Here is a 12,500-nt window from a genome sequence, read left to right as displayed (position 1 = left end):
CAATTCCATTTTAAGCACGGGAACTTCAAATTCATTTTTACTTGCAACATTTCAAAAGGTGTAGTGAGATCAGCTTGAAATCCAAGTGTGGCAGGGATTGTTTTAACAAAATGTTTCACTTGCATATCAGTGGTGTTTGATTTATTTTGCATCAAGCTTTTTATGTTTAAACACTGACAGGAGTTTAAATACAAAATGTTAGCTGTCACTATTCATTTAGCTGATTATGTCAGATGCCTTAGTTTTGAGAGATGCTGGCACTGTCACCAAAAGAAACAACATTCTGACAAGTTCAAAGAAGATTCTTGAGGTCATAATTTTACAGTCACACCGCCTAGTCAAAGACACACAAAAAAATGGACAATGCACACTAAGGAAGAAAGAACATAATGCTGTATATCACTTTGCAGCTGAAAGAGGGGAAAAAACCCCACAGCAAGTTTTATACGGCACTAATTCTATTCCATGAAGTTATTTCTTTTTATGGCTTTTTTTTTGTCATCCCGACTATCATGCTTGGTCACTAGTGTAGACTTTTAAATGTGCTCTCTTGCCCCAGAAATAAACACAATTTGTTGCAAAGCTGGCCTATCTTCTCCAGCATGATTTTTTTTCCCTTGTCTCCACAGATGAAAACATTACCTGTCTTTGTACTGTAGCTTGTGTTATGTTTGCTGGTGTCTGCTGCACGCAGGTTAAAGAACGCTTCCCTGCTGGCTGGAATGTTTTATTGTAAACCTTTCGGTTTAAGCTCTAAAAGTCAAATCCTTCCTACCCCGACTGACTTAGGAGCAATGGAATGATAATTAATTTTGCAGACAAAATACAATGAAGTTTTGTCATATATTATTGCACTCTGGCATTTAAAGAAGCATCACGAAGAACTACTCTTAAATGCTTTTAGTGATCTACTGGGCTCCTCACTTAGAGACCGCAAAATTAGTTTCTGTCAGCACCTGTTTCACACCAAAATTCTGGATTTTCATAAGCATTTTTGGCACTCTTCTAATTGTTTCAGTGCCTGGCATTTATTTTTTTTAGATCTTGTCATCTTTCCAGTTATGTCACAACTTTTTCTGACCTGTCTTTACATTTTGAAGTTTTTCTTAAGCCAAAAGTGATTATTTTTACCGTACAGTCAAAACTGATCTTGTGTACATGAGCAACTGTAATCGAACACCTTCTTGTCAAGATAGAAAATTACTCCATAAAATACAAACTGTGTGTTTGTGCCTATAGTTGAAGAATATCAAAGAAAAGATACAGGATTAGGTTTTCCTATATATACAGAAATATATTATGGAGAAGATCGGCTATATTTTCTTGAAACCAATGCATACATTTCCAAATCTGAATCTAGTCCCCAGCACAAAAAGTGTAACTCCTTTAGCTATTCAGAATATCTCAAAAGAATTCTACATAATCAAAGGGTCCTCAAATTATCTTAAAAATAAAAACCATTCATACTGGATAAACAAAAATGAAGGTGAAAATAGCTTTTGTGGCTATAGTCATTTATTGCAAGTTATTCGTCACTTCGCCCTAAATCCTTTCCATTATTAAGAAAGTGAAGCAAAGCCAGTGTTTTCTATCTTAATCCTCCTTCTCAGATGCTCTGCACAGTATTTTTTTTTTTAAATCAAGCTGCTAGGTAAACCATTTTCTGAGCACAAGAAGTTGGAGCTCACTTTGTAAACCAGGCACTCTTCAAAGCTGTCATAAGCATATTATAGAAATACACACTACTAGACTGGGATAGTGTACCTTATTAATATTTCATTTTGGTACAATATACTTGCATTAACTCTCTTAACACAGGTATCATATTGTTTCAAGTCAGAGAACCTAAAACATCGTAACAAAGATTAGACTAAGAGCAAAGCCTTGAAAACTACAGACATTAGTCCTGTCATCCCCTATAAAGTTAATGGGTTGGAAAAATGGTCAATCTTTGGACTAAAAGTTGATATTTAATTGAAAGAAAATGTTTTTTAATTGTAATGGGGATTTTGCATTAGTGTGAACATGAAAAGGTACTAAAGAATCTAATGCAAGGTTATGTATTGATTTCCATCTCAACGCTAGGGTAAAATGAAGGAATATTTCTATTTCATAAACAACCTCGCCTATTCAGCACCGTGACTTCTTATTCGTTTTAAGGGCATAGAAGACAGAATTGAATGAAAAGAAGAAATAATAAAATATTCTCAAACATTTTTTTGATGGTGCATAGGACAAAAGCCATGACACTGCTGTAAACCCTGACTGACTCTGCCCCAGAATTATCAAGATGTTATATGTCGCTTTCACATTTTCCAGGGTTATTTGGTTCAGAAAAGCAAGAGCATCTGTAAACCTAGCACTACACCGCCTTAATCAAAATGGTTTTAGTGATCGTGGATTATAACGAGAGACCTGACATAATGGATGTGCAAAGTCTGCCCACAGAATTAGCATCACTATAGCCTAGAAGGACGGCCGTATTTAGAAAATGGAGTTTTTTCTTGAAAAGGAGAATGCTCGAGTTAAATGAATTTAAATTCTTAGTATTAATAATACTTAGAACACTAGGTTGCATTTGGGAGATTTCATTTTCCTTTTAATACAAACTTATGTAAATCAGGTTCTTTTAAATCCTTATCCAGTTTTCTCCAATAAAAAGACATTATTTTGACATTCCACTTAATGCACTTGTAAACAAAAATTTATCACGAGTGATACTTATCTCAGATTTGCAAGTCAGTATAAGTTACTTCACTTAAAACTGAAAGACAGCATGAAAGATGGAGAAAGCATTGCAAATACTTTATGAAAAGTATTGCTATAATTCTGATATAAAAGTTATTGCGATACCGAGTACTTATGGTCTGTTGTTAAGGTGCTTCTGTTATATACCCTGTAGTCTACCATTTGTAAACACATCTTTTTGATGTTTCTGCCAACATCCTGGCAACAAAGCAGTGCAATTTCAAATGAGCTAATTAACTTAATTGTTGATGAAGCATGAAACAGTTCATTCACCCTGTTAGCTGCACCATGACAACATAAGAGTCTCAGCCCCTGAAGTTACTCATCTATATAAGCCTATCTGTAGCTTTCCATTAAGATCTATTGCATGCCAAAATGAGTACAGCTCTTCTGACAAAGACCAGTCCATAATGTACATAGGTAGAAAATCAGTGCTGTTCTTGCAAATTCAAATGAACACAGAATACTAGTAATACTTTAAAAAAAAATAACGCAGAAACCCATTGTAGTTTGAAGCTGCAGATGAAAAGCACAAGCTGTGTCACCTATTTTCTAAATGCCCTGATTTCAACAATAGCTGGCAAACCCAAATACTGTAAGTGAAAACTTTTGACATCACTGTTCAGTCCTGAAAGGTGCAAACCCACCTGTTCACCGCGCTTTTTTACTGTGTCTTGTGCACATACAAAAGTAAAAGCAAAAATAAATTAGCAAGTGAAAGTTAAATGGTCACGCTTAGTCCTTTGTGCTTTTTTATTTATACTATACACGTTAATTCCCACTATACGCAAACTGTCAGCATTTAAAACGTGCTTTTTCATACCCTTACTATCCAATATACAATCTAAAGCATTTCTTCAAATTTTCTGAGGCTCCATTCCAGTAGAGGATAATAAGAGGATTAAACACTGTGCTACTGAAAGGCCTGGAAAAGTGTTCGACATGAAAGAAAGGATAACAATTTGACCCTCTGCAGATAGCCTCGATTATCCAGTTGCTTGGAATACACAAAAAAATCTCTGACGTGATTTACAGTAAAACTTTGTTTGCCATTGCCTTTCCCTCGCCTCAAACAAGCCAGTACCAACGAATAAAAACCACCTACTTTAAAAATTGTCCAAAATCTTCACAAACGCTTTCACAGCCAGGCCATTTGCAAACTCCATGACCATAGAGAGTATGGGAGGCCCCAGTCTCCTCATGTGACGAGCTGTAGCAAAAGAATAAGGCATCAGATTCATCTCAAAAGCCATAATCGTTGGAGGCTGCTAGCGCCTGTCAGGTTACGATCAGTGACAAACAGGTCAAAACAGGTCAATTTAGCTCAGAGCAGTCAGAAAAATTTAATCGTTCTATTGAATAGTTCAACTGCCAAGGCTAGATGATGTTCCAATTAGAGAAGAAATAGAGCCAAAGATGACTGTTAATAAAGGATGAAAAAATAAGATGACTGTATAATACCATATGCTAATTCTGCCATATGACCTTGGTGTAACATTTACCTATAAATAAAAAATATACTCAGAAGTGATCAATTCTGAGAAGAAATATTGAAGACGGACAGTCAGAGTTTAGGAGTATCGTGAATGTTACTACAAATTATTTGGATTTTCTGCTTTAATGTGTGTAAAAATAATGCTTCCATTAGCAAATATTTTTGTTCACAAGCGTTGCTTCCATTAGCTACTTGGCTTCATAAAAAACCCCGGCTGTATTCTGTGTCTTTTTTTGGAACCTCCGCAATGGTTACAGCTATCAAAGAAATGTACAGTTATCAAAGAAATTCAGGGGACCGTCCCATGGAGGTGGGTGTCAGCTACGCATCCTGAAGCAAAGAACCTTTCTCTGAGATATTAACCACAAAAGTAACGCTAACTAAAAGTACTACTATAAAGGTATTCAGAGAAATACCAGTTTTGGAATAATACAAAATAACGATAGAAAAATGTTTTCTCAGTCACATGAGGACCAGAGATGCTTAAATTATAGTCTCCTATTATAAATATTAAAATAATTAAATGGAATGTTTATTTGATAACACAATTATTTACAATTTTAGGTTATGTAGATACAGATTAAATTTCATCTTATGTTGAGATCATCTACATGTGACTATACTAAAATATTTACTAGTAAGTGCTATGAACTCTTGTATGCATTTAATCCAGTACTTGAAAATAAGGAACAGTAAAAAATATCCATCAATACACCTGAAAAATTATTTTAACTTTATCCATATGGTTGAATTCCACTGTATTACACCAACACTACTGAAAATTTGTATGAAATGTATCAACTACGTTACTGTTGTGCATAAAAGAAGGAAAATGCAGTGCTTTTCTTCACAAGAGATCAACAATATGAGAACTGCTTTAATGTACTAATTTTTAAAGCACTTCTTAATGGAGTCTTTGGACTGTATTACGGCCTTGACAACTAAGATATATGTACATATATATGTAAGGGCCTGACTGCCAGATGTGTTAATTCAAATATGAATGAAATTACACGCCTACAAAAGTGCCCACAATTCTGCATTTACACCTCGAAACCAGCACCCTCTACTCTGGGATTTCTAATTTTTAACAAAACTACCATAAATTCACGTGTTATAAAACCACAGGCAGGTAACTGTCATCACATCTGCAAAATTAGACATCGTTATTGAAAATGATGCCCCATTAATAAAAAGTTCTGAAAAATCAAGTCTCCATGATCTCTTAAGTAACCTGTATTAAGTGTTATTTTGTGATTGGAAATACGTGACTTACGATGTTAAACAACAACTTTATGTCAAAAGATAAGCACAGTTGAAATCTTGTCAGAATTACCTGTCTCGCCTTGCATTTAGAACTGAAGACTGTCCATTCACTATGGAATGATGAGTTATTGGTGGTGATGCTTTGGAAGTGGTGGAGGAGGTAGTAGAGGAGGAATTGTTAGTAGTGAGGTCTAGCCCTCCATGTTTAATGCCATTGTCTTCCATACTGTGAACTCCAGTCACTTCTTTCCATAACTGCTGAATCTCAGCAGGACTTAAGCCAGCTATAAAATGAAAGAGAGCCCCACTAATATAACAAAATAAAGAGTTTCATATAATGAGCTCAGTGCTATTAATGGATTAATGCCAACAATAAAGCTGATGCTGTTTTTCCAGCACAATCAATGTGTAGTAAAACATAAATTCATTTTTCTTCTGTCAGAATCCAGGTAATCTAACTGTCTTCTCTTGTGTTATAAACAGTCAATTAGAAATCACCAATTTTAATAATATTATATTCCTTATGAAAACATTGCTCAAGAATCAAAGACTGAAAGCTACAAAGAACTTGCAAGTACTTCTTGACAAGAAAAAAAACCCCAACCCTAAATATACTTCTGGATAAGATTTCCGTTGTCTGCTTAATCAATTTCTTGACATGGAAACATAACTCAATGAATCCACAGCTAACTCAGGTTTTATAATTCCTCTTAATCAAACACGTAATGGAAAATAGAAAAACATATTACACTAAGGATACAAACATTGATATTCTCTTTAAACACTTAACAAGAGCAGGGAGCGGGGGAAGAAGACTGGAGAGAGAAAAATCAGAAGACAAAACCAAAATCAATGAGATCATAACAGGTTTAACACTGGAGCAGAATGCATCTGACTTTAATTAATGACACACTCAAATTCATTAGTCCTGTTTAATATTTAGAAAAATTGTTCTGTTTAAAAATGCATCTTAAGAGGCAAAACCAAAGCGACTGTTTGGAAGAACAAAACCACTACAGCACAGAGCTAGATACTGGTGACCGCTTAAGCTCTTCGGTACCATTCAGTGGCACCAGGCAAATATAAAGCCAACAAAACCGGCCCATTTACAACTCCCCCTACACAGATGAAATCATATGTAGCGCAGCCCATCAAATTCCTGAGCTATTTTTTTTGTCCGGTTCTACTGAGGAAAACAAATTGGTGGGTTTGGCTAGGAGAAAGGAGACTTTGTCTCACCAGCCTCCTGGGGTGATGGGCAGCCATACAAAATTTGAAGAGCTTCTCAAACTTCTCTGCTATATGCACAGTACTATTCTGGAGTCCAGCCACCAGATCTTTGCAGACAGAGATTAAATTTGCTCTTTACTGCAGTTGTAGCCTGAACACTTGTAGTTTCCAGGATTCATCCTCAGCCACAAATAGCAATGTCTCATAGAATGTATTCATACATCTGTGTTAGGGTTGTCTGGCTCAAGTTGGGCACTTTGCACAAAGTCATGGAAACTTCCATTACAATATGCTTCTGCCCGGAGTAAGGACTCTCAAAACACAGGCAAGAGAAGAGCTGTGAGCATTCTCTTATCGTTCCACCGAACATGCAGCTAAGGCAGGGAATTCAAATTTTGAAAGATGAAGAGTACATCAGAAATACATACACCTTCTGTCACTGCCAGTCTTTTTAAGTTTGACATCTCTCTTTTGAAGACCACTAAATTAAATGTAGAAAAGAATGAGAAGCCCAGAGAGCTTCTTGTGAAACATCTGGTTTCATGGCCAGGTTTTTTTAGCCTGACATGGTTTGGGCCAGAGGTATCTTAAAATCTAATTCTGTCTTTTGTATCTTGTCTCAACAAGTGAAATTCAGTAAGACACGCTCACGGTATCTAGATCTGCTGGAATGTAAAACTTCCAAAATGTCGATGTTGTCTGAATCAAAATGTCGGTCTTTTTATTTTATGAAAGAGCTCAGATTTATTGTCCTTCAGAAAAGGATTATAAAGTATCTATTAATTCAAACTTTTTATTGAGGATAGTTTTGTTTGGTAAACAAGCTACATTAGAAAGATGTAAAGAGTGTTTTTCACTGTTCGGCAAATCTCTTTATTAGATAATGTTTTACTTTGAAGACACAGGAACTCAGACTACTAAAAGAGATTTAACAAAAAATTACAAAAAAGCACAGTACATTCCTTAATACTTTCAATAGCTGTCTCACCATGAAGTATACAAAGCTATTAAAAAACAGACTAGTAGTGATTTACAGAAATAATAATTTCTGGAGGTAGTGTGGAAACAAACTGGTTGGAAGGTATTTTTTCTTTTTTTAAATTATGAAAGGAGCTAATTTTTAGACTACTATTCTGTGTCCTGCTTCTCTACCTTAGCTACCAACACCCATTGGCAAACTCAGTCAATGACAAAGTGAGTAAGAGTTGATTGGAAGGTAAATCTTAAAACTGGAGTTCATATCATATTTGTACAGCGAAAAGCTAGATTTTAAGGAAGCAAGCAAAGAAGCCAGGCTCTAATTTACTGCATTAGAGAGATGGGTAACGGGAGTGATGGTAATACTAGTTGTAATTGTTTAATGAAGGTAAGTAATTACTGCCGCGTTCATGAGGTATGTTCCAGCAACACTGCAAATAACCCATTTTAGCTTGGTAAATAATGGTTACCCGCAAATGCAATCAGAAATCAAAATGAAAAGTAATGTATTCATTTAGGTGGCATGATATACACAGTACATTATTTACTTCAAAGTCTTCCCTTCCTCCTGCTGTTGAACAAAATAAACTAATCTTGTGTTGAAAAAAATAAAAACCAAGAATAAACTCATCTGCTTGAATGATCACAGGGCAAACATATTGTTGTGTCTTGCAGGGAGAAAATTTTCATCAAACTTTGGGCCCTGGGGGAGCTGGGAAAGAGCCACCCAGAAGCTGGGTGAAGGAATGAGGGCTGGGAGCAGCTGGAGCAATGGCCCTTCCCACGGGCAGGCGTCTCCTCCCCCTCGGGGCAGCTGCTGGGCAGCCCCTTCCTCTGCGGGAAGCTATGGATGAAGCCGTGTCTCCAGGCTGCCTAGCTCACCTAGAGGTTTTTTTTTTTTGAAATCAGAAAGAAATTTCTCTCTGGGCTCAGGCTGGTTAATTTTATCACTTCTTCAGAGCACTCTGAAAGGCTGCCTTTTAGGATAAAAGGATTAAGGGCAGGCACTTAAAAAGTATAAAGTTAATAAGCAGATTTGTAATTAATTGTAAATTATGGCAATTTTGTAGTTTCTGTGTCTAAAAAAGTCCAACTCCCATTTTACAAGAGACCTGTAAAATGGCTGACAGATATTTTAGTCTGGATGTAAAAGCAGCATAAGTTTTAAAGTTTCATAGGTTGTGATAACCCTCAAAATACTCTCTCTACACTACATTAAAGGAGAAAGGATCAGGAAAAGGACCCAGAGTGGGATAAAAATTAGGGACTGTAATGAAAAGGGCAAATAGTGGTTTGCTATGTGGTTTACTAGCACCAAGAATTCTGGGATTTTGAGGTTAATTTTATAACTTTTTTCACCACTATCTACTCTATTTTTATGCTTGCATACATACTTAATAAAACTACCACTTATAAACCCCATCCATGCATTTGGTTTGATTTTCCTACATGGCCTGATTGAAACTTAGGGTTTGGGGTTTGTTAGGTTTTTGTTTGTTTGTTTGTTTTAATTATTGTTGTCGTTTACAGTCCTTTGCATTTAGCTAATCAATGCAGCATCACATGGAAGTAACTCACAGCGAGCCACCGGCTTTGGGTATGGCATAGTGAAGATCTGGACACAAAACATATGCTAAAAAACCTCTTGTATCTTATTTGCTATACCTGACCATAAAGAAAATGTGGTAAACATTCCTGTCTTTTAAAGGCAGAAACTATACTTGGAGCAAATACTGTTTATACACGCAAACCTTACAGCTGTACTTGGAAGTTAGGTCTTTTCACACTAAGAAATGCAAACGCCATGCTCTCTCTGTCACTAATAATTTGTGGTTTAAAGGACTCTTTATGACCAATAACTTATAAACATGAATCCCCCTGTGTTTCTCTCATTGTTCTAGTCATCCATGTAACTCAGCAATCTAAATGGATGTATATAAAATTATTCGTGTTACACATACGTAAGTCCTTCTGTATAAGCATATTCTACACCTTGCAGCACTGTGGAAGGAGAAAAACATCCTTTTACCACATCCAGTATGCATTACCTTAAATAAATTCTGAAGGTTTAATTTAATACTGCCACAGAAAATGTCTGTCATAAAATTTGCTAAATTTTATAAAACAAAGGAAGTTTGATCCTCTTACTTTAATGCAAACCCCAATGCAGGGACATCTTTGTTAAATCTAGTAAGTACTACTTAGATTTGTAAATATTGAATATATTTGGATGTATTTGGATGTGTAAACTTAAGATTTACGAAAAAGCCTCAACAGATCTGAAGCCTATTAATCTTATTACATTATTATGAACCGGACTGGGTGCTGTACCTTCTGATGAAAGACACAGTGTGCTGTAAGAAGCCCACAGAAAGAACTCTGAGCCGGTCACAACTCTGCATTTGGTTCTCTCTTTGTTCTAGCACCTTGCTGGGAAGACTTTTCTTCTCACCCTCATCACTCTAATTTCATCTCGCCTGGCACAGAGTTAGTGGCCTTTCTGGAGATGCAGAGAGGTTTTCCAGGAAAAGCTGTCTTGTGTTTTTTAAGTTTGCGCATTTACATCAGGTCTATGAAAAACTGAGATCCTATAAAATTACTTGTGTATCTAAAGGAATCCTACATACACAGTAGATACTATAACTAGGAGAGAAAAATGGGAAGAATTAAACACTTGACTGGAATTCATTATAATTAAAAAATATCACGGCATAAGCAGACAAGAGATTAATTTACTTCAAAAAACCCCAATCCAGATATATTTTAACTGTAAAATTTATTTTATTTCTTTAGATTCAATCTTTCTTTGTCATTACTTCAGTTATGCTTAATTCTTTGAGTAAAAGAAAGTTCTTAAAAAGAACTGTTTACTAGTTCCCCTAAAAATGTGTTAAAAAAGGTATTATTTTTTCTATGTTTTTCTACTAGAAGTGGATGAATGAGTGTTGCATTAAACTAATGAATATCAATGCAATTGGGTAGGAGTGCTCAGGGAAATCTACGGGGATTGCTTAATGTGAGAGAAAACCTGAGGAATTCCTCTTGCAACAGATGGCACAAGAGGAGGTTGCAGAAGGTAAAGCTGTTCGGAGGGCGGTTGTGTTTCAATTGCTTTTTTCCATTCTGGTCCAATGTGACTCTGTACAAAAGGAAACCAACATCACCAGTTTCACGTGTCCAAATTAATGAATCAGCTTGCCTCACCACTGCTATTCTCAAATACTGATATTTAGTGTGATAGCTTACTTAGGACTCTTTTTGTTGTTGTTGTTATAATTTTTAGAACTTAGATGTGCTTGTCTCATAGCTTTTCCACACAAAACGATGTATAAATTCACACATTTATTTGGAATCTCTCCTTTCCAGGGACTAAGGTTTTTAGTGGGTAAGTCTTTCTCATGTCTTTTTTCTATGTTTTGTTTTTTTTTTCTCTACACTTTTGTCTATATACTGTGTACTCTGCTTTTGCTCATCTAATTTCTGAAGCTTCAATTTCATAATAGTTATCTGGCGGAGGAAACAGATACATGCGTAAAGACCAATTAAAAGTAATGTTACCTGTCATGAACACAGTCTAAACAATGCTCCTTGCAGGACTGGAGCGTCAGAGATCAGAGTATTGTGTAATTTTTATGACAGACATTTTGCTCACCTCTCTATGGTAACACAAACATAAACACATACCTCACAGGTTATAGACAGAGTCCTTAAGATGGGAAGATTTTCGCTTTATCTTAAAATGTAAGCAGCATTGATCTCCAAGTTAATTTACTTTTCAAAAGTGCATGCCCTATTTTCTTTCAACCATAAATGTCTTTGTGTCAAGTAGTAGGGTTTGAGCTCATTTTCAGCATTGAGAAATCTTGATCAAAGTGACAAAGGGAGTATTTTTTTTCCCCGGAAAGTTTTCACTGTTATTTGTCAGGCATAATTCATTATTGCTGGACTCACCACCTTCAAAACTCGGTTACATTTAACATATTTAATACAAAGGAATAGCAAAGAAAATTAATCCTAAGGTTTGTCCCTAAATTCACATGTCATAAATTGAAGAGTCAAAGTGCTTTTCGATGCCAAACACTTTCTTTTCTTAAAAAAAAAAAAAAAAAAAAAAAAAGGTGAGTTTTGGAATGGCTTTAACATCATTGTCTGATATATTTTATATCTGTTCACTTATATTAACTGAAATGATAACATTTCCACTAAATCAGATTTCAGTAATTCCTCACAGAAAAGCAATGGTGCTTGAATTGTGCTGGTATCAGAAACTGTTTTCAGCACGTAAGGCTAATAAGTATGCATCTTATATCTAAGAAAAAATACTCAAAAGCTGTTTTCTTCCATAAAAATATGCTGTAAAATTTATCAACCTTAAAAAAATTTGGTAATATGAGTAATAAAGTTCTAGTACTAGAGTATGTTTAAGCGTCATAACAGGAAACTGCTGAAGTTCAGATGCAAATGGAACGGTTAAGAAAGTTGTGCACTAGAAATGAGTCCAATCATGTATTACTGGAATACCTTGTGGCAGAGACTGGACAGGAAGAGCAGACTGGCCAGGTGGGATGGAAATGAGTCCCTGACGCTGAAGGTTCAGCAGATGTTGCTGCTGCTGAAGTTGTTGCATCTGGAGGAGCTGCTGCTGGAAGACAAGCTGCTGGGCTGCCAACTGCTGCTGCTGCTGCTGCTACAAAGGAAAAGGAGGAAAAAAAAAAAAAGCAAATGCAGTAAAGAGTAAAGCGTGCAGTGAAGGCTAGTAAGCCAAAAACATAAAATCAACTTC

The 12,500-nt window shown here is 35.8% G+C and overlaps 1 protein-coding gene across 16 annotated transcripts in view; it reads right to left on the bottom strand.

Moving 5' to 3' along the window:
• The window catches only part of FOXP2 (forkhead box P2), a 433,923-nt gene that overhangs the window by 49,886 nt on the left and 371,537 nt on the right, over positions 1-12,500 (bottom strand). For 13 of the 16 annotated variants that reach the window (XM_063323215.1, XM_063323216.1, XM_063323200.1 and 10 more), the window contains 3 exons: positions 12,239-12,404; positions 5,580-5,793; positions 3,854-3,958 (listed from right to left, as the gene is read on the bottom strand). In XM_063323215.1, coding sequence (XP_063179285.1) covers positions 3,854-3,958; positions 5,580-5,793; positions 12,239-12,404 — 485 coding nt within the window. The remainder of the gene's footprint in view (positions 1-3,853; positions 3,959-5,579; positions 5,794-12,238; positions 12,405-12,500) is intronic. The other 3 variants (XM_063323208.1, XM_063323210.1, XM_063323213.1) reach the window with 1 other exon arrangement.

This window comes from Chroicocephalus ridibundus, chromosome 1 (genome assembly GCF_963924245.1).
Source record: "Chroicocephalus ridibundus chromosome 1, bChrRid1.1, whole genome shotgun sequence".
Classification (NCBI taxonomy): Eukaryota; Metazoa; Chordata; class Aves; order Charadriiformes; family Laridae; genus Chroicocephalus; species Chroicocephalus ridibundus.
This window is presented reverse-complemented; position numbering and strand designations above follow the sequence as displayed.